The sequence below is a fragment of the Pseudoliparis swirei genome, chromosome 17 (genome assembly GCF_029220125.1).
Source record: "Pseudoliparis swirei isolate HS2019 ecotype Mariana Trench chromosome 17, NWPU_hadal_v1, whole genome shotgun sequence".
Classification (NCBI taxonomy): Eukaryota; Metazoa; Chordata; class Actinopteri; order Perciformes; family Liparidae; genus Pseudoliparis; species Pseudoliparis swirei.
This window is the reverse complement of record NC_079404.1, coordinates 19,161,042-19,185,634: the sequence shown is the minus strand read 5'-3', so window position 1 is coordinate 19,185,634 and position 24,593 is coordinate 19,161,042. Positions and strand designations below refer to the sequence as shown.

At 41.2% G+C, this 24,593-nt stretch overlaps 1 protein-coding gene across 1 annotated transcript in view; it reads left to right on the top strand.

Moving 5' to 3' along the window:
- Window positions 1–15,194: 15,194 nt before the first annotated feature.
- Window positions 15,195–24,593, top strand: part of LOC130207396 (ankyrin-3-like) — a 135,843-nt gene continuing 126,444 nt past the window's right edge. The window contains exon 1 of the mRNA XM_056435979.1: window positions 15,195–15,271. Coding sequence (XP_056291954.1) covers window positions 15,203–15,271 — 69 coding nt within the window. The 5' untranslated portion in view covers window positions 15,195–15,202. The remainder of the gene's footprint in view (window positions 15,272–24,593) is intronic.

The following is a 24,593-nucleotide window of genomic DNA, read 5'->3' as shown; positions in this document are numbered from 1 at the left end:
CTGAAGAAGCGGTTGAATTATTCAATGCACTACATGTGAAACACACGGGTCGACAACACAAACCTCAAATCACGATATCTTTCTCCGAATATCTACCGGTTCCTTTCCACACCCGCACGCACGGACGGTGGGACAGTTTGATCGCCTCGCAGTGCTCTTCCAGTCATGTTTAAACACAAAGAGACCCCTCCTCCCCCCTCCCCGTCCGCTTTTCAGTCTGTGCTGATTCACAACGGTCTGGAACCAGCCAGCTCTGGAAGCTTGTCTCCATGGAGACAAGGGTGGAAAGGAGAGTGATGATGTTGCTGGCAGAACAGCAGTCCTGAATCAACCATGTCTTCTGTGTGTGTGTGTGTGCGTGTCTGTGTGAATGTGTGTCTTTGTGGGTTTACAGAAGACAAACACAGAATGAGAGAGAGAGAGAGAGAGAGAGAGAGAAGATGAGATTCTCCATTTTAAAAAGAGGGGTAATTTGAATGTCTCGAATTGTAAGCAACACAGCTTTTATCCAGGCAGAGCGTGATTACATCACCTGTCAGATCTGAGGAGAAAAACAAACAGTCTGTATTGATAAGTTACACCACGCCCAGCATTGATTGACGGTGCAGGTTGTGTCAAGCAGAGAGTGTGAGCAATTTCTTGTGACGCGCGCATTCTCACATATTTAGATTTCAGATAGCAACACGGAAAAACAAGGCAGCATATGGCAACTTAAGCCGAAATGTCAAGACAGAGGCGTGGCTCCATTTTTCCATTGGATGTTCAGTTTAAATGGGGAGCGTTGGTAGAAGTGAGGAGTCTAAGGTGTTCCATCTCCGCATATTTCACAGGAACTTAAAAACTAAACTATTTGTCAACACTGTCAAAAATATTGTTTGACAGTTAATAGTCGTGTTGCTATGAACGACTTCAATAGTATCCAGATATATTACATGTCGACGGACCTGAAATATCCGGAAGCAGTTACGATGACACTCCGCTGGATTTGACTCACAACGTCAGTAAATAGCTGAGAGTATTTTTGTATTTGTCAGAGAAAGTATGGCACCTGGTCACAGTCATTTTCCAAACAAAATTCTAAACCACTAATTTCTATAAATACCATGAATTTGCAGTTGCAGTGCCCGGTCGACAGTGGTGACGACGGTGATGATAATGATGATGATGTGGTTCAATGCAGGCGTCGAGTCAAAAAGGACGGCTTTTGTCTCCGCCACATTGTTTTGTTGACCTTCTGTGACCCACCTCACTCAAATTAAACTCAGAGCTGTGGATGCCATGGTGATGGAGAAGGTGTTCATACAATTTTAGAGGCGGTGGAAATGGGAATGGGGGGATTGGTTAGTCATTGTTGAGCACGAGGTGTGCATGTTTATGAGACATTAGCGATGGGTGATTGGCATGATGTTGGAGCAAAATGATGGTTTCCTACAGAGTCCATTGTTTTTTTCCACATCACATCTACTTTAGCCCGAAGGTGATGCAATTTCCTACGTAGACGAACATATGTTACGAGGCACTGAGGTTGGCCTGCAATTTGCAGCTCAACATTCCGAGGTTAGGGGAAAGTTAAGGGGAACTTAGAGTGATTTCACTGTTATGTCCATCCAGACAACATTAGACCAGGTTAGTTAAGAAACTAAAACAAAGACTACTGAACTCCAAGCTCCTTAAAACACAGTTTCAGATTGGTAAAAAAAAAATGACATAAAACAGAATAATTTAATAGTTTTTATTTCTTGTTACTACAAGGTGTGGGTTGAAATCAAAGAAAGACTCAACAACTTAAGTTGGAAGAAGTTTTAAATATCAGGTTGAAGTTTATTTTTGGTATTTGTATTAGATTTGTACCTGCATTTTAAAATGTATATATCAGACAAGAGGAGAAAACGAGAGGGCTAACGCTAAATGCTTTGCTCGACTTTTTCAGCCTTTTCGTAAATCTGTAGCATTGTAGTGGCGCTAATTCTGAACATGTATTAAGTTTGCAATAACTGTGTTCCCAATGCAACATTTATTAGAGGTACTAAGAAACGCCCGGTGTACTTTATTAGAAGTAGAAGATATTCGGACGTGTCGAAGCGTGAACCCCCAGGTGTACACTTCTCATTACTTCCATTTTCTCACGCGAGTGCTTGTCATGTTTTGACAAGTCAAGATGTGAAGGATTTCAAAGTGTGTCAAATAAAAAAAAATAAAAAAGCAAAGCACATAGACTTTAGAGGAGTGATTAAAAACTGTGAACCATTAAAAGAATTAGCTAAGGGATGACGGCGAGGCAGCTCTCGGAAATATGAATCTGTCTATCGCCTTTGCAATTCATGGTGCGTCCATCGACTTTTACCGATGCATCGATCATCACTCTCTCTGTCTGTGGTGAACACAAGTCATTGGAGGGGTTTTGCAAAACTTACCGTTGAAACAAAAATCGTGTTAAGACATAATCTTTACAAATGTACAAGCGCATACCAGAAGTGATTTCTTACAAAAGCAATGGCTTGGATTCTGTCGTGCCAGAGTGAGCGCGTGCAGAGGGCTTCGCACGGTAAAACACTCCTTTGCCAAAGGGCTGCTAGGGAGATAACATAGCAGAATGCATCATGATGATATTAACCAAGACATCAATGACTGAGATTTGCAGCTGGAGGGGAAACTGCCTACTAGCATAAGTAGATTTGTCAACACATGAGGACATAGTGTTGTAGTTGCAGTGCCTCCTGGGAAAGCAGACGACACTTCAAATGAAAGGCATGTCTAATATGTACAATACCAGAAGCAGGAGTCTCATCAGAGGAATACAGGTTTATAACTGTATTTGCATAAGAAGCAACATGCTGGTTATCATTTGCAATCAAAAACAAATCAACATATTGAATATGTATTTTGTAGTTGAATCGCTGTCGTCTGCCAATGACAGGCCCACCTCACGCTTTTCCTCTCAACACCTCACCATGAGTGCTGCCTTTTGTTTTGCACTTTCTCTGCACTCTTTAGGGAAAAAAAAGAGCTTTCTCGTGCCAGTTCTCCATCTTCTGGGAATGCTATCTTGACACTAATGGCCCATTTAAGTAGGTAAATGTAATTTAATCCTGTTTTAAATGAAGTTATGTCAAGCTGTAATGGTAGATAATGGTGCTGAGTCACTGGAATGAAGTTATCATCTAATTCCCAGGATAGTAATTCCATGACTCAACCAGAATAAACAAAAATCACCAAACAGCATTGTTCACGACTGGCACGTTGAGTATATGTGCCACTCGAGCTGTTACACATCAGACCATAGATCCTTTTAGGTTAACAATAATACACCTATTGACTATAATTGTGTCAGAGAAAACTTAGTATTCTAAATAAACAAAACAAAAAAAAAAAAAACCTGTATTCTGTTTGAAAAATGTAATATCACATTTGTCAATGCCGGTATATTGTGACGCCCCTAGTTTCTGCTGAATATTCATTTTATTTATAAAGGATCGTGTGCAATATGTAATCTGGTGCCTAATATCAAATGAGCTTTTTCTGTTCATAATTATATTACGGGATGGGTTGTATTATGAGTTTCACATTACATGGAATCCTTTGAGCTTTAAAAGAAAATTAGGGCTTACAATCAACCCACACCATTAATATCATGGAACAGTCTGTACCCTAAACCTATTATTTCTTCCATTATTGTATGTATTATTAACTTACCTAGGAGTCGTAAAACTTGACAAAGGTCCTTTCAGGCAGAAGAAGAGGCGAGATGACATCCGGTTTGAATTCCAGCTACATTTTCAAAACCTGCTCCTGTAACAACCTTGTTTATCACCTGAAGTGCGCAAATTACATTAACACGCAGTTATATGAATCAACACTTTTAGATTTTTTTGTGTGGTTTTGAGGTGAATCCGGATGTGGTTTGAAAGCTGGCAAACACCTGTGTGAGGAAGCTGAAATCCCTGGAATGTGTTTGCCAAAAATCTAATTTTTTAATTGATTCTGTCTGATGTATTTTTCAGACATCTCTCATCAGTCATCACATGAACATCTTCTCTCCATTTTAATTTAACCCTCCGGTTACCTTCAAATATTCAAACATATTTTACACTCGAGGTCAAATGAACTGCAGCTATTTAAACATCCAGAAAATTATTCTAATTCCAATTAGTTCCCATGTTTAAGTGTCAGGTACTCAATGTGTGTTTGTTGATACTGAAATAGCCCTGAAATAAAATAGTGTTTCGAAGGCTGATGTTTAAACTTGTGTGAACTATCAGTGGTTTGCTCCGGTTATGTTAGGGCCTAAAACCTCTTTGAAGATTTAAAAAATTGCATGTTATATTTATAGTGACCTCAATATCATCCAAAACAACCAAAACCTATAAAATAGATCGATAAAATGTTGAGATTTCAGCCTGGTGTCAAATTGACCCCAAAGAACACCGATGAGCACTAGTTTGTACAGGACATTGAAAACATGTAATCATGTTGATTTTATATTTACCCAGTTGTCATCTTTAAATAAGGAAAAGTCGTGAAATATAAAGCAAAGAACATTATTTCAATCATATATTTTGAGACTTTAAACATCGAATGAGTTAAATTGACCCCAAAGGTAACAGGAGGGTTAAAGCACAGAACCTCACCCACTTACTCTTTACTGTAAATTTGAGAATAAATATAGGTTTCTATGTGCCATCTCATCACCACTGGGCTGTTATTACTTTCTTTTGGGGGTGGCCACTTTTATCGGAAAAGTAATTATTTCCTGGAATAAAGGTCTTGTGCTTAAGGTGAACTTCCCCTGTCAGCTCCAGCACGGGACTGGATTGTCTGGAGAGATCGGGCCGCCTCTGGACATTGCCGTGTCAGCAGCAACAAAGCAAGTGCAAAGACTCTTCAGCTCATCTACAATTCACGCTGTGCTTACTAGATACAGGCCAATATTAACAACAACACACATCTGTCTCGCACTGACACACACACACACACACACACACACACAAAGCAAGTGCAGATATGTTCAAGTGCATGCACTGTACATGTATGCAGAAGACGTGTGTAGAGGCTTTGCACCAGCACCCAAATCACAGAACTGCAAGACGCCTCAGGAGGAAAATACAAATCCAAAAATCAATAATCTGCTCTTTGTGATGTTTGCATAGAATGCTGCATTCATTTTCACAATAAGCAGTAGGAATGGGAGTGTTTGGTATCAGGGACAGAGCACTGAATAATACAATACACGAGTATCGATTTTTAGAGCACTGTACACTCGAAAGCAGATTGCGCCTCTGCCAATTAAAATACTTCATGTTCATTTGCTCTCGGACGATGTGTTTGAACGGGCTTTGCAATATTTGCAGAGTGGATTAACCTACCGTGAATGTGGTACATTTACGTAGATGGGGAATCTAGCAAACATTTTACAAGCTAAATAATAATGTTGATAAATAGAGATGCATTTGTTGGTGAATATCAGTGGGTTTCCTGATTTAGTCGTTTCAGCTAATCCCGAAAGACATTCTTATTCCTTTAAACATTCAGGTGACAAATATCTCCAACAGCCGTGGGAATAATGTTTCTTGTCCATTGGAAGCAAAGGAGGAAGTTGGTAGACGAAGTTTTAGAGTCACAAAGTAGATGTAGGGAGGAGGTCGAGGTGGATAGGCGGGTCAACAACATGTGATACTTTGACACATTATAATTAAAACTTTGGTTTCTTTAGCCATGACCACAGCTTTTTAACCATGACAATGAAGATCCCCTAATCCTAATGAAGAAGATCCTTTAACTAAAACAGTTTTGTAAGGAAAAGACTGATGATGTCGTCCTGTTGATGGTTGCATCATATCTTATGTTGCTCTTGTTGGTTTTCAGCGACAGGATGTAAATACTTAAACGTAAGATTCGTTGTGCAGCATAAAGTATTATATAATTCATATTTGTAGAAGGTTTGCAGATCTAAGGAAGACCAAGAAGAGGTTTTTGCTTTCTGGTTTGATCAGTCTCTTCGAAAGTATATTTTAAATGTATATCATGTCTTTTAAAAACTAACATTTGTGTTTCCTCTCCTACCCTCTCCTATCCATTATACAAATGACTCCCAAAACACTAGAATAAAACCATTAAAATAAAAAATGGTGCCCTCCATCCTCGACCCTTTATCAGCCAGAGAGCACCTGTTCAGCCCTGACCTGATTTCGGAGGAAAGTAGGTCTGATTTTTAACCCTCATTGTTGTCACACATGAAAGGACACAGCTGAAAATGAGCCACTCACTCTCTAGCTTGGGTGCAGTTAAAAAGGATGGTCATGTATGGATGTGGTCCTGTACTTTATCTCTTTTAGAGATTTAGCATGTCTGCAGTTTTGAGAATTCTATTGGCCATTTTGATCTGTGCTCTCTCCCGGGCCGCGAGTGGCTCAGGACTTAGCTGGAGTTAGCGTCTGGTCCTCATAAGGATGGAAATACAAGGAGCCTGTGCTTTTAGGTGTGTCTAATCTTTTCCTCAGTACTGGAGTCGCTCTTTGTCTGATCATCTTTGCATCCATTGCACTCCGGCCAAGCATATCGATCTTTAATTGACCATTTTACAGTTTTACACATTTGCTTGGTGCGGTGTTAATAATACATTTTCTTGCAGAGCTTGGACTTGCGAGTAAGAAATCTATAGACTATTGCAATAAAACAAGAGCTGCCGTCGTAGACAAACCGATTGGGGTAATAACGACCTCGCTTGAAATATTGATTACAGTAAAGTCGACATTTGAGTCGATTTCAAAATGTGAATGGAATCGAGACAGAAGTTGCATCCCTTGTTATTCTGTCCACTAAGGCCGTCATTGAATTGATACTTTGCTTGGCGTGATTCACTGGAGGGTTGTTTTCATGGCGGGAGCAGCATTCATCTTATGTGATGATGGATTTCTCGTGAAAGGAGGCGCTTGATTTGTATGGAGCAACTCTCATCATGAGCATGCGATGGGAACCCCCCGTAGAGCTGTCTGTCAGGCCCTGTCTGGCCTCTGCATAACGTACATTGTTCAGAGACGTTCGATCCCGAGCATGATGGATGTGAGGAGACACTTCGCTGCGGAGGGTTGCAGGGTGGCTTTAGTCGTAGTCTGGGGAGCTGACATGTCTGAGTAGGAGTTGTGGCAGAAAATCTGTTCCACATTTAAACATCAACACATGACATTAGAAAATCCTCAGCCCATTCGGTAGAGGCTTTCTATTTGTGTATTTTTGTGGATTAATGTAGAACAGTGAAATCTGCACAGTAATCCTGAAAGGACACGTGAAACCGGTCGTTTATTTGTTGTCTATGAATGGCCGGTCAGAAACTGAATACATCACTGAAATATCTCAACAACTATTGGATAGATTTCTGTGAAAGTGAAATAGACCTCCATGATCCCGAGATGATGGGATGGGTCTGAGTGATGTTGGTGATCTCCTGACTTTACCTCTTGTGCAGAGAATGAAATTAGCACCTGTCAAATGCAGGATACATGCTGGATGCGGCAGGTAAATATTTCAGGTCACCTGCCACTGTGGCAGATAGGTTTGTCCTTCCATTTAGAAATATTACTTAAAAGAAAAAAATTGCTAAACAAAAAATAGTCGGGGATTAAAATGCTTGATAAATTCCATATTTCTGTCTGGTGCCTGGACTCAGTGTTTACAGTACTAAAACGTTCTACGTGTATTTCAGAGGTGGTGGGTAAAGAAATGAAGTGGCCAGTAAAAATGTGACTTGCCACAATGGCGTTTGATTTCAGATCATAATGCAATGCCAAAAGCAGGTTGACATTTTGGGATTTAGATTGAAAGTCATAAATAAAGGACACATTTACATGCAGATGTAACGATCAGATTTCATGACATCAAATTTCCGTATGGCCGCTACATTGTTTCCCCAAAGACATTATTTATTGGTATATATTAATAACTATTGTGTACATCTACTCCCTTTTTTCATTAACCTATAAAATGTGAATAACTTTCATCTCCGGTCCTGGAGATCAGAAGGAGATATGATGAGTTTGGATGTTTAAAGATACACTAATGGCAAATGCAAACTGCAGCCAAAAGATCACAGCCTGATCCCATGATATCGACTGGTCCTTACCACAAGGACAATATATGTATCACATATTTATGAGCTGGAAACTGTAAAGTTGCTTAATGTCTACCTCCGTCATTATTGTCAGAACCATAGTCATTAAATGGCCACATCCTGTATGAATATCTCATAAGTTATACCACATTTTAAAAAGTATTCTTATGATAATCAGTCTGTATATTCTTCACTAACCAACATAATATTGGTATGAATATCCATACTATCTGTATATTGAGTTTACAAGGGCTTCTCCAAGTAATTCAAAATGACATGGTAATTATAAACCTTTTAATAAGGTTGGTAATCATGGATGACCACAGTGACCGATAGCTTTACAGATAAACTACACTTAAGGTCCGACAGTGTCCCCCCCCCTTACAATAAAAAGATGACATCATATTTGACTAGACATCTTCGCCTCTTTCATTCCGTCAGTCAGATTATTATCCACATCTCTGCCTCTTTCCTCATATAGTATCTGGGATGTAATGGCTGATTTGGGGAAATTACGCCCTGATTCTTTAGCGGATTACTGCGAAATATGCCTTTTGATATGGAAATCCAACATCCCCTCTAAAAAAGACTCTCCCTCTCAAGAATATAGCAGGAATAGTGTGAGCACATGTTTATATGGACTTATGAGTGTTTTTTATAAATATATACACCGTTCAAAAGTTTGGGGTCATCCAGACAATTTCGTGTCTTCCATGAAAACTCACTTTTATTTATCAAATGAATTGAAAATTGAATAGAAAATATAGTCAAGACATTGACAAGGTTAGAAATAATGATTAATATTTGAAGTATTAATTTTGTTCTTCAAACTTCAAGCTCAAAGGAAGGCCAGTTGTATATCTTATATCACCAGCATAACTGTTTTCAGCTGTGCTAACATAATTGCACAAGGGTTTTCTAATCAGACATTAGTCTTCTAAGGCGATGATCAAACACAATGTACCATTAGAACACTGGAGTGATAGTTGATGGAAATGGGCCTCTATACACCTATGGAGAGATTTCATTAGAAACCAGACGTTTCCACCTAGAATAGTCATTTACCACATTAACAATGTAGAGAGTGTATTTTTGATTAATGTTACCTTTATTGAAAAAACAGTGCTTTTCTTTGAAAAATAAAGACATTTCTAAGTGACCCCAAACTTTTAAACGGTAGTGTATATATATATAGATATATATATATATATATATATATATATATATATATATATATATACAGTATATATATATATATATATATATATATATATACACATGTTAGGTCAGCAGCTGGAGTCACCATGTAAGCCAGGCCAAGGGTGTCCAAAGATAAATAAAGCTAAATATTGTGGTTCTATTTAGTGGTTAAAGCAGCATACAGCCTCTAAGAATAATTATGTAATAGCTGACATTTTGCAAAAAATGAAGCAATGGATTGAATAAGAATTGAAATGCCTAAACAAGCGATATACTGCAGTCTGCAGAACATAAACACTCGACATTGTTACCATACATCCGGTGAGGGTTCGATTTTGGCCGGAACCAAGCGCAGACACGGGGACAACAAGGCTGGGTGAAGGTAATGGGTTTATGTACACTGATGAGACGAACGATGAGGTGGCGTCTGAGCAGGCGTGCAGGCACGGGAATCCTGGGCACAAGGAACAGAGGTTATTAGGATGTCAAAGAACACAACAAGAGAGCAATCTAAACACTAGAGAGGCCGAGAGTCTGAATACCACTGGAAACGGTGAAATAATCTGGCAACTGGTGAGAGGGAAGGAATTGATGATTTGATTGAAGACAGGTGCTGGAGATGACGTGCAGGTGTGGAGATGAGGCCAGGAGCTGGAAGCCACGCCCATGGCACACACACACACACACACACACACACACACACACACACACACACACACACACACACACACACACACACGTAACAGGGAACAAACATTGGTCACAGGGAAAAACAAAAAAGGAGATGAGTCACTGCTGAGCCGTGACACATCCATTGGTACAAATTTAGATATTTAGATGGAGAATATTTCCTCTTAGATACAGACTTTGAAGGTCTTGCAGCCGTTGTTTGTGTTCTGTGAAATTTCTTTAGAAATAATGAAAAACAAGGTATTTTTCTTCGTATATATCCTAGGTGCTGTCTAGTCATAACATATTTTGTATACCATCTTTTCCTGCTGTAATGACTGATGGTTCTCATCAGAGCACAATATGAATAATATTTGTTAGTATCGTCTTATAATGAGAAATGTCGCCGATTTATTGATGGTGGCATCAAATATACCGACTCGTCCATGAGTGGATTATTCTTTCTGCTCTGTGATGCGGTTAGTAGAATTAAAATAGTTCCTACGTGACGCTGCTCACAACCCGGTCTGTGGATTATTTTGAGTCATATTAAAGGGAAGGCGGAGGAAATCTCTTCGGATGATATTTTCAAAAATGAAGTCTCACACCAAAACAATCCCGATTGATAGATAGCTCTCCAGCCGGGAGGAAAAATATGTATTTGGGATTTTGGTGTGAACTATCCCTTTAAATTCAGTTTGACTGTGTGGTGTTTCCTGATGTGAGGTGTGAGGCTTATAAATAAAAAGGTACACAGTATACATCAGCTGTAAGCACCCACAAAATCAGCCTCACTGTACGTGCACATTAACTGTCACACAAAATGGAGTGAAGCGGCAGATTAACGTGTGAAGCAATGTGTAATCCTTCTCTCGCTCTGAGGACTTGGTGTTGCAGATGGGGGAAGGTGGAGCGAAGAGAAGATGACAGAGTGGAGCATGATGGTCTCGACTGGAGGACATCATGTCACCGGTGTTACAGCCGGTAATCTGTCGTGAGCTTTCACTGAGGTGGGGCACAGCATTAGGAAACCTTTATTGAAGCGAAATCCTGGAGTCAAGTAGATCGAAAGCTTTGACAATTTTGGGATAATATTTGCATTTTAAAACATAAAGGACTTTGTGAATCACCCGCATCTTAGTTTCTTTCCTCTTTACATTTTTATTCTGAAGGCAACATGTATTTTTTTTTTAATGGTTTATTTAATAAGGGACAGTGCACATTGATAAAAACATTTCAGGAAATGTGCCAGAGTTAGCCAAGAGGCTATTTTTCATCTGTAGTCCCAATGTTGCTGATGTTAAGAACAAACCTAAAAACATAAGATTACAAATACAATCTACAGACAAAGCAAATAAAATAAGGGAGAACAATGTTAAAATGGACAGAATAAAAACATCATATATGGCATCAACACCATAAATGGCATCAATAGTTCTGTGGCACAGCTCCTATCTCCTCTTTCCTCTCTAATGGTGACTTGTATTTAAGTGTAATCCATAGACTCTATAAACAATGTGGGCGTAGTCACTCTGACGTCACCCATTGGTTTGTGGACAGCCTTGAGTTTGGCATTGTGTCCGTCACCATCTTGTTTTTTTGTCTGTCGCAGAGCTATTCAACTAAAATTCAGCAAGGTCCAGAATTGTATCTCTTGTCCTCTATCAGCCGACTGCACGTTCATTTTGACATAAAGCACACTCTTTTATCATCTATTTGACTCGAAATGGGAACACATCTAACTAAAATCAACAGCATGCTTTATTGAAGAAGACTTGAAACTCGCGATTGAGACCATAAACGCATATTTGCAATGTTTACCGATGGAATAAATCAAGTGAGAATTAGGAATTAGGATCAACTTCTCATAGAATTCCATTCAATCAGCTTTTTGCCATCAGAGGAGTCCCTCCCTGCTAGAAAGAATTCAAGTTTAAAAGACTTCCACAATGGTTTTACTTTTTAGACCCGGAGGTTGATGCCTGGTGCAATTACATTATCCTCTAATAGTTCTATTATAATCCAATTTAGTCAACACCCCTACATGGTGATGGTCATGTAAATGCTTAATTGTCTTAACTGCATTACACTTATAATAACCATCAACAAAAATCAATAACACTAGTTTAACAACATTGATTCATGCATTAGTTTGATTGATTACCTTTGCATTGAAAATGCGGAAGGTAATGTTTTGATCGCAGTGTATTTATTTATTTATTTATTTATTTATTTGTATGCGTGTTATTCGCGTAACAAAAAAAGTTGTAAACCGAATCGCATGAAATTTGGTGGGATGATCGGTTATTATCCGGGGACCATTTGATTCGACTTTGGGATTGATCGGGTCAAAGGTCAAGGTCAAGGTCACGAAAAGGTCCAAATCTTCTTTTTACCATAGCACGGTCAATTTATATCCAATTGGCATGCAACTCATGCCAAAATGTTCATAATTCAATGCCCAATCTTGTGATATGCGAAGGTATGCACTCTACCGAGTGCCCGTTCTAGTTTATTATGTAATCATTCTGTCTGTTTTCATTCAGCTGTGCATGTGTCAGAAAGTCTGCACCCTTGCTGAAGCAGAACAGTGTTTCTGTACACACAGCAGAAAAGCCAGAGGTGACGGGGCAGTAAACTAAACCCCACTCCCTCCATCCTCCTCCTCTAATGAGATGTTTACTGTTTGCTACCCTACAAGTTGACACACATTTACCCGCCATCACGTGGAAATATTCCCATTATGTTGTTTCTAGTTGTGTCTATCGGCTGGTTTTTGTTTAAAAATACATGAATATCTCAGTGGATCTAACTTATTTAAGTAGAGAATGGATTGATCAATATTTCATCAAGTGAAGTGAAGGGGGTGTGGTACCATAAACATACTGCATCTAATTTGATTTAATTCTTAAACTGCTGTGCCAGGTGTATTTATGGAGTCTGGACGCTAATGTCAGTAAAAGTACCCCGTAAGTGAATAATATGTTCAATTCCTTTGCAAACAAGCCTTATTGTGACTCTTCTACTTTCTGTCTTCACACATTTTGTTGAAAGTTTTTGTAAAAAAACCTTTAATATTGTTATTTATGAGACATTTTACAGTTCTGCTGGTAAAACTATTTAACGTAGACCCTGTCTCTAAATCAAATATATTCTTGAGAGTTTTCTACTGACATTTCTGCTGATAGCGGCAATTTATCGTTCTAGCTCTCGTTGTTATTCAAGTCCGAAAGGGAAGCAAATAGTTGTTTGTGTGTTATTGGAGGGGATACAGATGCTTGCTGTAGCTAGCTATCAATAGTTACCAAGTGTGTGTGTGTGTGTGTGTGTGTGTGTGTGTGTGTGCTTGATGCAGCAGGATTTTTTTGGTTTCTGTTTTGTTTGTTAAAGGCCACTGTTTTTGCAAAAAGGTTCTCCATACTTCCCGAGCAGAGAATGAAGTTGCTCTCATCCCGTGTGTGTAATCCTAGTTTCTCTGTTTATTTCTCATCCGTCACCGCGTTGAGATCTGTGTGGACGCCTTAGATACGCTCGGAATTTTGGATTTTGCACGTTTTTAGTCGGAAAATGTTCAAGTCGATGCTTCTTTGCATCTGTTTTCTAAAGATACTGGCCTTTGTCTCTCCGTTTTGAGGCCATGGACCAATTGAAACCAAACAGCATTGTGGGGATGCAAACAGCTGGTCAGGAGCAGGACGGAGGGAGGGATGGTGAACAGCTACACACCGGCCAGAATAAAGAACCTGTTGTTTAGAGGGAGATCACAACAAGCCCTACCACTCTCTGCCTCTGTCTGCTCCTCATTTGTTCTTTCCTCCTCTCCATGCCTTCCCGGTTTGTCTGTTTCACTGACATCACATTGTTTTCGCGCCCTCCCTACCTCACTCCTCCCCATCTCCCGCTGTCGTTTTCTCTCTCCTGTCGGCTTCTCACGCCTCCTTCCGATCTCTCCCTCTGTGGCACCCGGGGCTTTTTGTTCCCATTTCCTCCCCTTCTCCCTGATGCACTCGCTCTCCTCGTGATTAGCACGATGTTTCATTGGTGGAGAGCTACAGCTTGTTGAATCTGGGAAGGCGTGGTCCTTCTGTCTTTTTGGAGTCTCTCTCTGTCCGTTGATTGGATATTGTTTGGATATTATCAACCTTTGCGTGCCCGTCTCCTTTTTTTCTTCACCCATTCGTCTGCCTGTCTCACACACACACACACACCCCAACAGACAGACACACACACACACACACACACACACACACACAGACACGCACACACACCTCTCTCAATCCACCAGTCAGTCAGTGCCGGGTTCAGTTCTGTTCCAGTTTCCAGTAAGCTGATCTTGCTGGCAGAGACACGTGGGGAGACTTCCTTTTCTGGAAGGACCTGATGCACCGTGTTAATGATCCTCTCTCTCTCTCTCTCTCTCTCCCTGTCTCTATGTCGCTCTACTGGAGAGTCTCATTTCATATCACAACGTCTGAGCAGGGAGCAACAGCAGAAATCGTCAAGCCGGCAGAGGGAAGCGACTGTGTTGATCACGCCCCCCTCTTCTGTTTCAGCCTAAAGCTGTTCTCTCTTTCACTAACACCAATAACAACATTTCACACTCATTTTCTTTCTTTTCTGTGCTTTCTCACTCTGTCTCTGTTTTTGTGTGGCTCTCCTCACATCTTTCTTGGATCTTTCATCTCTTTTGGAAGAGAGTGTCTCCAGTCTTCACGCCCAGGTAGGCAGCACAACATCCAGGATTTTTCTTTCTTTCTTCCCTTTCTTCATCATACACATCAACACCCTCCACCTCCTCATCCTTCTCCCCATCCTCTATCCCTCTACTCTCTTCCTGCCTCCACACCCTGCCTCTGAGTGCGCCGGGGAGAGTCGCCAATTGCGCACGGCAAAGGCAGCAAGTGGGAGTGGAGCTCGGAGAGCGTCCTCGTAATTGTGTTTGCGAGCGTGTGTGTGTGTGTGTCTGTGAATGTGGAGAGGAAGAGGAGAGGAGGAAGAGGAGGAGGCAGAGAGCATCAGCACAGTCCTCCCAGTCTCTCCTCTCTTCACGCGCACTCCCACTCTACATGGAACAATCCTTCCTTCACTACTTCTAGATGGACATTTCCGTGGCAACGTTTCGCCAGTGAAGACAGCAGCTGCTTGCCGCTCCGCTCCACAAGCTCCCACATGCTGGATTAAAAAGAAAAAAAGTGAGGAGAGCAGAGGAACAGGGGGAGATCTCTGAACATGAGTGAGGAAGCTAAGGAGAAAGCAGGCGGCGGGAAAGCAGCTCATCGCAAGAAGAAAGGCAAAAAGGTACGAGAGGGGAAGAGCGCTCTTTGTCTTGACGTGCTTCCTTTTGCTCAGTTGTTGCTTAAGATCAGCAACATATATGTGTTATGCGTTTGTATGGGAAGTATGAGGTGGTTGGTTGTGAGGTGAGATTAATGGGTGAGGTTGATGAACCCATTGTAAAGTGACTGAAGGCATATTTGACCATGTTGTCACTGGTTTTCAACAGATTTTTTTGGGATCGTTCAACATAATCATGTCTTGATTTCTCAGCTCATCTCAGATGTGTAAGATCGAGGGCGGTTTGTGTTATTTAACAGACAATTATTCAAAGTACAGCCGGGACAACCGATTGTATTCGTGTGAATTTGAGTGTTTATATTTGTTGTCTGTGCATGTGGCTCTGACATGAGAAAGAAATGCTTAGCCTCACCTGGAATTCTACCGAAGCCCTTTGAAGAGCCGGCTGTCAGCCGACAGTTATTATAATAATTCTGACACAGAGACTGGTCGGGCTGGTTTGTTGGTTTGCTTTGTGTGATTTACTTTGGGAGGATTGGTATGTAAAGTGTAAAGAGAGCATAATGGGAGGCAAGGGGATGTCCTCGAGTTAGGGTGGGGGGGTGGGGGTATGCTTGCGTCACACAGGTATTTGTGTGCGTGTGTCTGTGGTGGGGGTGTGGGGGGGGGGGGTGTATCTGAGACATGCATAGCTGTCTTGTTTTCCTCAGCAGTTGTTATTATGACTTTCAGAGATGTTTGGACCGACAGAAACATGTTTTGACTTATGCATTGGAATGTGAGTGCGTGTGCTTGTGCTCACATGTGTGTAGCCTACTCATAGGTTGTGGTTCACAGTTTGAACCTTTTTTTAATTTTTTAACAAGCATAACTAAAGCACGTCTGCTGCCGTAGCCTTTGATAAATGTCTTTGCGTGCCGAAAACCACCGATCACACACAGTGTCACAAAATATACCCGTGTACCTTGGGTAGGGTCAAAGCTGCATTTGTGGTGGCCCTTGAGATGAGGGATTTGCTGAACAGGTAAAGACCAGAGCAGAGAAGTCCAGTTACAGCAGATAGCCACTGTATGTTCAACAAGGCTAAGTGCATCTGTTATTGAGGAGTACAAATATTCAGCGTTTCCCGTTAAATAATTTACAGCTGCTGCGATATACATGTGCCACGCTCAGTGGTGAAGCTGTCAGCCTGGTTCCTGACGGCAAGAGACGAGTTTAAGTGTTGACTTCAGTTGTGAAATGTTGATTTAAAGTTGGTGGTGTAGGGGCGGTTAAAAATGAAGACTTTATTGGGATGTGTCATTCAAAGACTTTTATTGAGTTTTGTTCCTGTTCTCACACAGAACGAGACAAACTGCTAAAACAAGAACAACAAAGCTGTTTTATTATGTTTAAATATTGACATTTAACTGCTATCCACAGATATGAATGTATATTTAAGAAGTACTATGGCAATAGTGTAATGGTGCGAGTGCAAAGTGTGTTAGTATAAATATGGCATGATTTATGTCACAAGATTGCTTTGTATACACGAAGTAGGTGGTCATGACTGTATAAATAGTTTAGTGCTTATATTTGACTGATTTTTTATTTAAATGTAATTTTTTTTAGCGAAACAATGATATCGAGATTCTCTTCAGTGTCGATATCCGTATGAGCCTCCGAAAACTATTGGTCATGCTGTTCTTCTTCACACGGAGAGTATAAATAATGTTTTAAGGCAGAAGGTTAAATATCAGTTTTGAACATTCTGAAATTATGAATACTAAATTCTTCTCAACGCTGACTCCATTTCCCAACAGATTAAGATCAAGGAAGTTGGGTTAAATTCACTAATGGGATTATCACAGAAACCAAAAGTTCTCCGTTCATATATTTCCCCCATGTCTCGGCCCGCTATCTGTTCCTCACAAGCTCCAGACTGCAGCCGTGAAACTCAATGCAGCGAAGCGATGCATATTAATAAATGAGTCTAAACATATGTATGTTGTTTGTTTGTTGTGTGTACATGCACAAACCTGTGCCCATGTGTCTCTGTGCTTCACTCAGTGCGCATGCGCATGCCAGATAACTATGCCAGATGTGTTAATGATTGTAGCCATGGCAACTAGTTTCTGCTCTGTGCGAAAGATGGCGAGGGAGAGAGAGAGAGAGAGGGAGAGAGGGAGAGGGAGGGAAAGAGAGAGAGAGAGAGAGAGGGAGGTGGACTGGTGAACTTGGTGGCCAGAAGAGAAAAATATATTTTTCATGAGGCAGCTGCTGTGAAGATCAAGGATATAGAATCCAACATCTTCTTGACTGAAGGTCCCAGATTTACCGTGATTATGACGCGGGTCGTAAATCATCCCCAGACACCAAACTGCCTTTTAGTGGGCGTTTGTGCTCATCAGCGTGTGTGTCTGTGTGTGTGTGTGTGTGTGTCTGTGTAAGTTTAGTGTGTGTAATTTATGAGTGTTTGATAGTGAGTTTGTGTTGCACTTTAATCTTTCTCCAAATGCTCTTTGATCTCAGAGAGGCTTAGTGATAAGAATGTGATGTCGTGATAGAGATAATGAGGATTGCATAACACACACACACACACACACACACACACACACACATACACTAACTGAGTATTAACAGGATTGGGTTGCATATATTCCCACCACACACAAGCTTTTGTTCGGTCAAGCAAAATCCTTTAATCGAATATGTGTATGTGTGTGTGTGTGTGTGTGTGGGTTTGACCGAGCATGAAGTACAACTCTTGTCTCCGGACATCTGGTTAGTTGTGCTCGGTTGGGTTTTTAGTGTAGTTAAATTGGACATGGAACCGTTTTCTCTGCATGAAAGAATAACAAAACAAGGGAGAGAAATGTGGCTGCAAGATAAATGACTCCTGGGGATTTTATATTGAAGTAGCTCACTTCCAGAATCCTAATGACTATAACTGACAACAACGCTTATATTACCAGACACTTGCATATTTGCTCGATATGTTTCTTTATACACATGATATCCAATGAAGAGCACGCAAACTGAGAAGAGGATGGTTGTTTATTATTGTGCATCTGGTGTGAGTGTGAATTAAACTAAAATGAAAACTTAAATGACGGACAGAGAAAGTAGAGCTCAGGACCACTGTACGGTTTCATTTCAGCAGAGTAAACACATTGTTATATAAGAAATGCTTCCACACCAACCGGTGCTTTAGAAACACCACCGTTTTTCCAGGTGTCTATCTTCCAAAAGTAAGCTTCCCTCAACTGCAAGATGTGCTGTGTGTATTCACTGTTTTCGTGTTTTTGTCAAACATACGGATGGAGGGAGACAGTTGAGAAATGTGGTGTCACTGAAACATTGAAAATCTATCACAAACAAGCCACTGCTGCATATTTCTCCAGTCAGTATATTTTGCTGCCACCCCTCACAGTATATTTCACACTTACAGCTAAAAGTGACATTTACTTGTTGCTCTATATTTGCTAAAAGTGACATAGAAGCATTTATAAGGCAACTTCTCTCCAACTGAACATGTATTGGTAAATGTGTTACGGCCCTATGGATGCATCAGCAGCAAAGACAAACAAATACAAACAAAAGGACAGATGACATCAGCTCATTTTCCTCATCCTTGCACTTCTCATTGGACTGTACACACGTGTCTCTTGTGTTTCCTCTTGTTCTTAATGAGACAGCCGGGCGGCCGGACTCGGGCAGCTCTGCTCTTTGTCTTGGATGGAAAAACCCTGGTGCGTCTGGAAGACTGGGGAAATAAGCCGTTCTGTGACAGGGCCTTCAAAGAGAAATGGCACGTCACATCCCCCAGATAACAGCAGGGCACTGGTGGACGTGCTGAGGGAAGATGTGATGTGTGTCGAGAGAGAGAGAGAGACAGGGAGAGAGACTGACTAAGTGCTGCTTTTGTTTTTCTAGATTAGGCTAATGGACTTGGCACAAATCAAATCCTTGAGAGGGATAGGTAATACTTCACGGGGCTGTTTGGGCAGAGAGTCCGTGGAGCGAATGTCTGTGCTTAAGGGGTAAATACAGTAAATAAAGTATGCTGCTAAAGAGAGCTGAAACAATTCATCGATTAGCTGCTCAACGAAGGAAAAAGAATCCACAAATATTTTGATGATTTTTAAATTTGATTAAGCAAAAATCCCAAAGATTCCCCAAGTGTAGCTTCACCATTGTGAGGATTGGCTGCTTTTCTCTGTTTTATATAATTGTGAACTGATTATCCTTTTTGTACTTTTGGTCAGACAGTATAAGATAATTTGAATATGTCACCATGGTGATGGACATTATTTACCTTCCTCTACTGATTAGTCAGGAGGATATTCGGCATATTAATAATAATGAAAATATGGATTCCTGGCCACAATATGTGCGTCACTAAAGGTTTAAATGTTGGCAAAAGTGTGACAAATTGGCAAATTACACATGAAAAATAAATTATATTTCACTTGTTTGGGGTATCATGCCAAGGTTGTTTCACACTTGTTTGCAGTTGCACACACACATAAACCCCCAGAACATTCTATTGAACTTGAATATTGATGTCAGGCCCAAAATAAATCCTGTTACATGTGATTCCTCATCACGTCACCTCCTTGACATCCTTTCTTTCTTCAGTGTATACTTGTTGCAGCATAGACATGTGATGCCTTATATAAAGCCGCACACGTGCTGTATCAGAGTGTGGAGGTGTAAGTAAGTGCACATGTGTGCGCCCTCGGAACCTCGATAAATGTATGCACGCATGTGTGTAGGTGGGTGTATTCCTGCCGCTTCTGTTTGGATCTGTGTTTGGGGAGGTAGGCGTTGCAGAGCCCAGGCACAGCTGCACGCCCTGGGGAGAGAGCAGAGGGATCAAGCCTGTCAGAGCTCCATCACTCTCAGATGAACTGTCTGCTCCACCCTTTCCACTGAGCGAGAGAGGGAGGGAGAAAGGGATGAGGTGGAAAAAGAAGACAAGGAGCCAGTAGAGAGGAATATGGACGGTAGCGAAGGAGAGAGAGGGCTGAAAAGGCCGAAGTGCGAGCAAGGTGTGAGCTTAAGAGTGACAGAGGAGGAGATGAAAAGGAAGGGGAGAGGAAAGTGTGAAGGAGGAGTGTTTCCTTTCTCCGTCATTCTGGAGCTCTCCCTCCCAAACGGCCGTAGGGGAGGAGAGCGGCGCCAGGGTGCTTCATCGGGGGTGCTGTTCAGATGGTCAGGTAACTTGGGGAAACCCCTCCAATGTCAGAATCGGTGAGGACTTTGCGAAAAAATATATAACTGGGATGAATTGATGCATCGGTTGGCCAGGTGTGTGGAGGTGAGAAAGTTAGAAAGGGTTTGGATGTCTTACCACATTTTGTGTGAACCAACACTATGGATGCGCTTTGAGGAGAGACTGACAACGTGCAGCATTATCCTCAAATTCAAATGTTGATGGTGTTTCAGCCCTCTCTCTGACTGTCAGTTTCTCACTCCACCTTTGGAGCAGCTTTAAACGGTTTCGCCTTCTGATGCGGCCGGACGACACGTCGTACAAAGCTTTCAAGCCTAATCCGGCCTTTATAAATCCTGCATGAATGATTGGTTACCTTGTTTCCCGACCAGTGATTTATCTGACTTGACTAATTGATTGCGGGTTTCATTACAAGTCAGCCTTCTGGAAACAAACCGAAGCAGCTTTTGTTGTCAGACAAAAGACATGCGTCTGTATACTTGAGCAGGTTCCGGTATGAATACAATCATACAGTACACACAAACACAGAAAAGTAGAAATAAAGAAGCCATGGCCAACTGACGAGGAAAACAAGACCAAACAAGGGCTCGCCACTTTATCTCTCCACCAACCCTTCTCCACACTCGCCTCCTCCGTCAACAAAAGCAAGCAATTTGAAGAAATGCCTTGGTGAGTTTTTATGTTCTGTCGATGAGAACGAATCAATACCAGTGAGAGTTCAGCGCAATATAAATTGAGTCTCTCATGTAAGCAACAGCCAGAGCCAGTGTTGGGCTGGTATCAAAAGCTCTTTTATAATATAGACACGGCTAGGCCTCAATCTGAGAAATAGTCATGTCGTATTCAGGCCATTGTAGGCAAGAAAATGTAAGAAACGGGGAGAGGGTATTCCAAGACGGAACGTAAATAAATGTATGACTTCAGAGTTTATTCTTGGAATACAACACCCCTCCCTCAGCTCAGAATTTCTTCTTTCTTCTTTTTTTTCCCCCTCTGAATTTCTGGTTTGCTGAATAATATTGTGGGTGTTATTTTAATGAAAATACAGCAACAAAAAAACAAAAAACAGCCATTTCATATAAATGAAATTGCTGATTCACTCTGAAATTTGAATGCAAATAGGCCCAAGATTTGAAGCGCGGGCTGCTGTTGCTTAGTGACGTCTGCCGTGTAATAATGTCTGCCTTCATATCCAGACTTGTGGTATTTCTCTCTGCTGCCTTAACCCCGCAGCCTCTTCCGTTTCCCACCGCTCCGTCTGGAAGGCTCTTCACATCTCGCTCCGTTGTGCTTTTCCATTCCTCTTCGACTCTTTTTCCTCTCTTCATCAAAAGACTCCACAATGCGAGTCAGTAATTGGAAACAAGCGAGAGAAAAAAATTAATTAAGTGTTCCACTGTCGGATTTAGAAACCCCTTTTATCGAGTTTGGGATCCTCCTTAAGCCTCTCCTGGCTCGGAGTCGCCATGGCAACTGTTAAACGCAACAGAGCAGGATATCAAAAGCTTTTGTTCTGTACCAAAAGCAATAACAGTTGTTTATGCTCCCTGTGTTGTCTGCCGACCTTGTTGTGACCGCAGCATTGTCTCACCGATTTCATAATCACACATCGGTGGTTTTACTACGGCTTACATTTAAGTATGAAAACGGACAAAAAAAACACTGTATGCAAACAGTTAAAGATCGCTGGTTTATTTTTAGTCCATACTAAATTAACATGAGTCACAGATGCACTGGTTGTTAATTGTTCTCCCTGCAAAATTAGTCCCGCAAAAATGGATGTATGAGGCGCTAATAAGGCTCAGGTCATAACTATAACACTATAGCTATTGTGTGAGGAATGACAAAGATCACACTATTCCCACACTAATTCCCACAGTAAAGCATCTGGCAAAATTCATCATGTCACATGATGTAAATTCCTGTTTGTCGTGATTGGTGTGCAGGCTGATTGTGTTTATTCACAATAAATGCGTACAGCAAGCTGGAGTGGGTGAAACGGTCTAGATTTCAGTTTCAGATTTCAGAGCAGTGGCTCTTTCAGGGCCTGCATGGTGCCAGGGACGGAAAAGCCAATGTCGTTTGTAATTAAAATAACTTAAATTACAGTTTAGATAATTGAAAAGGAGGGAAGGGGGTTCCTGGATCCGTCACAGTCTCTTTTGTTCTCAGGGGCTGTTTGTATGATTCAGATGATGCATTGTGGGGATACGTCCACAGTGGAGCCAAGCTGGATGGCTCACCCCTGCTTCCTCCATGGAAGGAAGAATGAAAGCTTACTGGTGAATAAAATAGGTAAACTAAATGAAAGATGAACTGGGCCATCACAGGCAGAAGAGGTAGCTGCCGTGTGTTTAGTCCCTTCTGCTGGCTCGCAGCTTGACGATGCACTTAACAGTGGGATCTGGCTTCCTCTGAAATAGAAAATGTCTGATAGATCGCCACAGAGCTGAGGCTGTGTTTTGAAATGTAGAGCAGAATGCCAATTTAGCACTATTCGTGCCAAACTGTTGCCGGAAAACCAGGTGAGGGAGACATCCTGGAGACGTGCTCCACAAAGAAATATTTCATCAATGTAAAACATTGATGATTTTCAGAGTCCAGTGTTCGTGTCTGGCGCTTACGTGTACACACTTTACCGGTTACATTTTGACAGACATGAACTTGCTGCCTGGATTATGTTTGTTGGAACATTTTTATAGAAGCCAAACGGCGGTGGTCTGGATGGATAGTGGGTTATATAAAACATGTGAGACAGGGTTCACATCCCGAGCCACACGTTTCGTTGGGTTCAGGTCAAACAAAGCACTTTGGTTAAGACAATGGACAGGTGTCGATTCTGTTCAATTGATCATGTGTCACTGTTGACCTTTTAAATATTAAACCAAGACCATTGTGTTTCACTAATTTCTGTCATTATCTTAATATAAAATGTCTTTATTTTTCACTGGTTTCTAAATGAAATATTGGCCTTCCTTTGAGCTTGAAGTTTGAAGAACAAAATTAATACTTCAATTATTAATCATTATTTCTAACCTTGTCAATGTCTTGACTATATTTTCAATTAAATTTTCAATTCATTTGATAAATAAAAGTGAGTTCTCATGGAAGACAAAACTTTTGAACGGTAGTGTATAAACAATATAATAATACAGTATATAACTACGAGCCAATATGGCAAACGTGGAAATTGCAGGGAAGCTAATTCAATCGGATGTCTCTGATCATTTCACTGATATGTTCAGTACCAACATTATGCATTTCACTAGACAACATCTACATTTTTATCAACGGTGGGATTTCCGTCAGCAGGGGTTCCACGATGTTTCCCTTCCATTATCCATATTTTTTATGTTTTATCCCAGGCGGTCTGAAGGCTTTCTACAATGCCCAACACCATCAGCGGGGCTCTTGAAACCGCACAGAGAAGGAGTGCGGGGGTGGAGGGCGCGATGCCGACTGGGAGGACTTTGTTAAAAGCTCTCCTTTTTAGACTTCAGTTCAGGTTTGACAGCAGCGTAATGCGAGCCCCAAGGCAACATCACCTGAGCCAGATGGTACAGCAGCATTGGGGAAGGGGGTTGAAAGGGATGAGTATAGGTAAGGAGAGACAAGGCGGAGGATGGCGATGGATGAGAGATAGACTGGGAGAATCGCATCTTTACAAGAGAGCAGTGTCGAAATTCGAGACAGGTGGAACCACTGGGGATTTCGAGAAGTGAAGCGAAGCAAAAAAGTGAGAGGAGATGACTTGAAGCAGAGGTGGATGAGTATAAGAACAGATGCAAGCTCACATGCATGCACACCAAAAATAAACCACCGAAAGGCATGAGATCCACATTCCCAGGGGCTTCAGTGACAGCGGTAGTACCGGTACAGTTTCCACTATCACGTTATTATATAACTCAAGGAACCGTCTCCTTGCTGCTGTAGTGAAACTGTGACATTTGTCAGGTTTCAGTGTCAGAAACAAAATGTTCACCTCATCTCTTCTGCAACACTCTCAGCCTTCATGTCTCTTTTTACTCGCTACAGAGCAGAGGAGCCAGACTGATGGGATTTGCTTGATATGGATATTGATATTGATAACTCAATTTTATTTGCTAT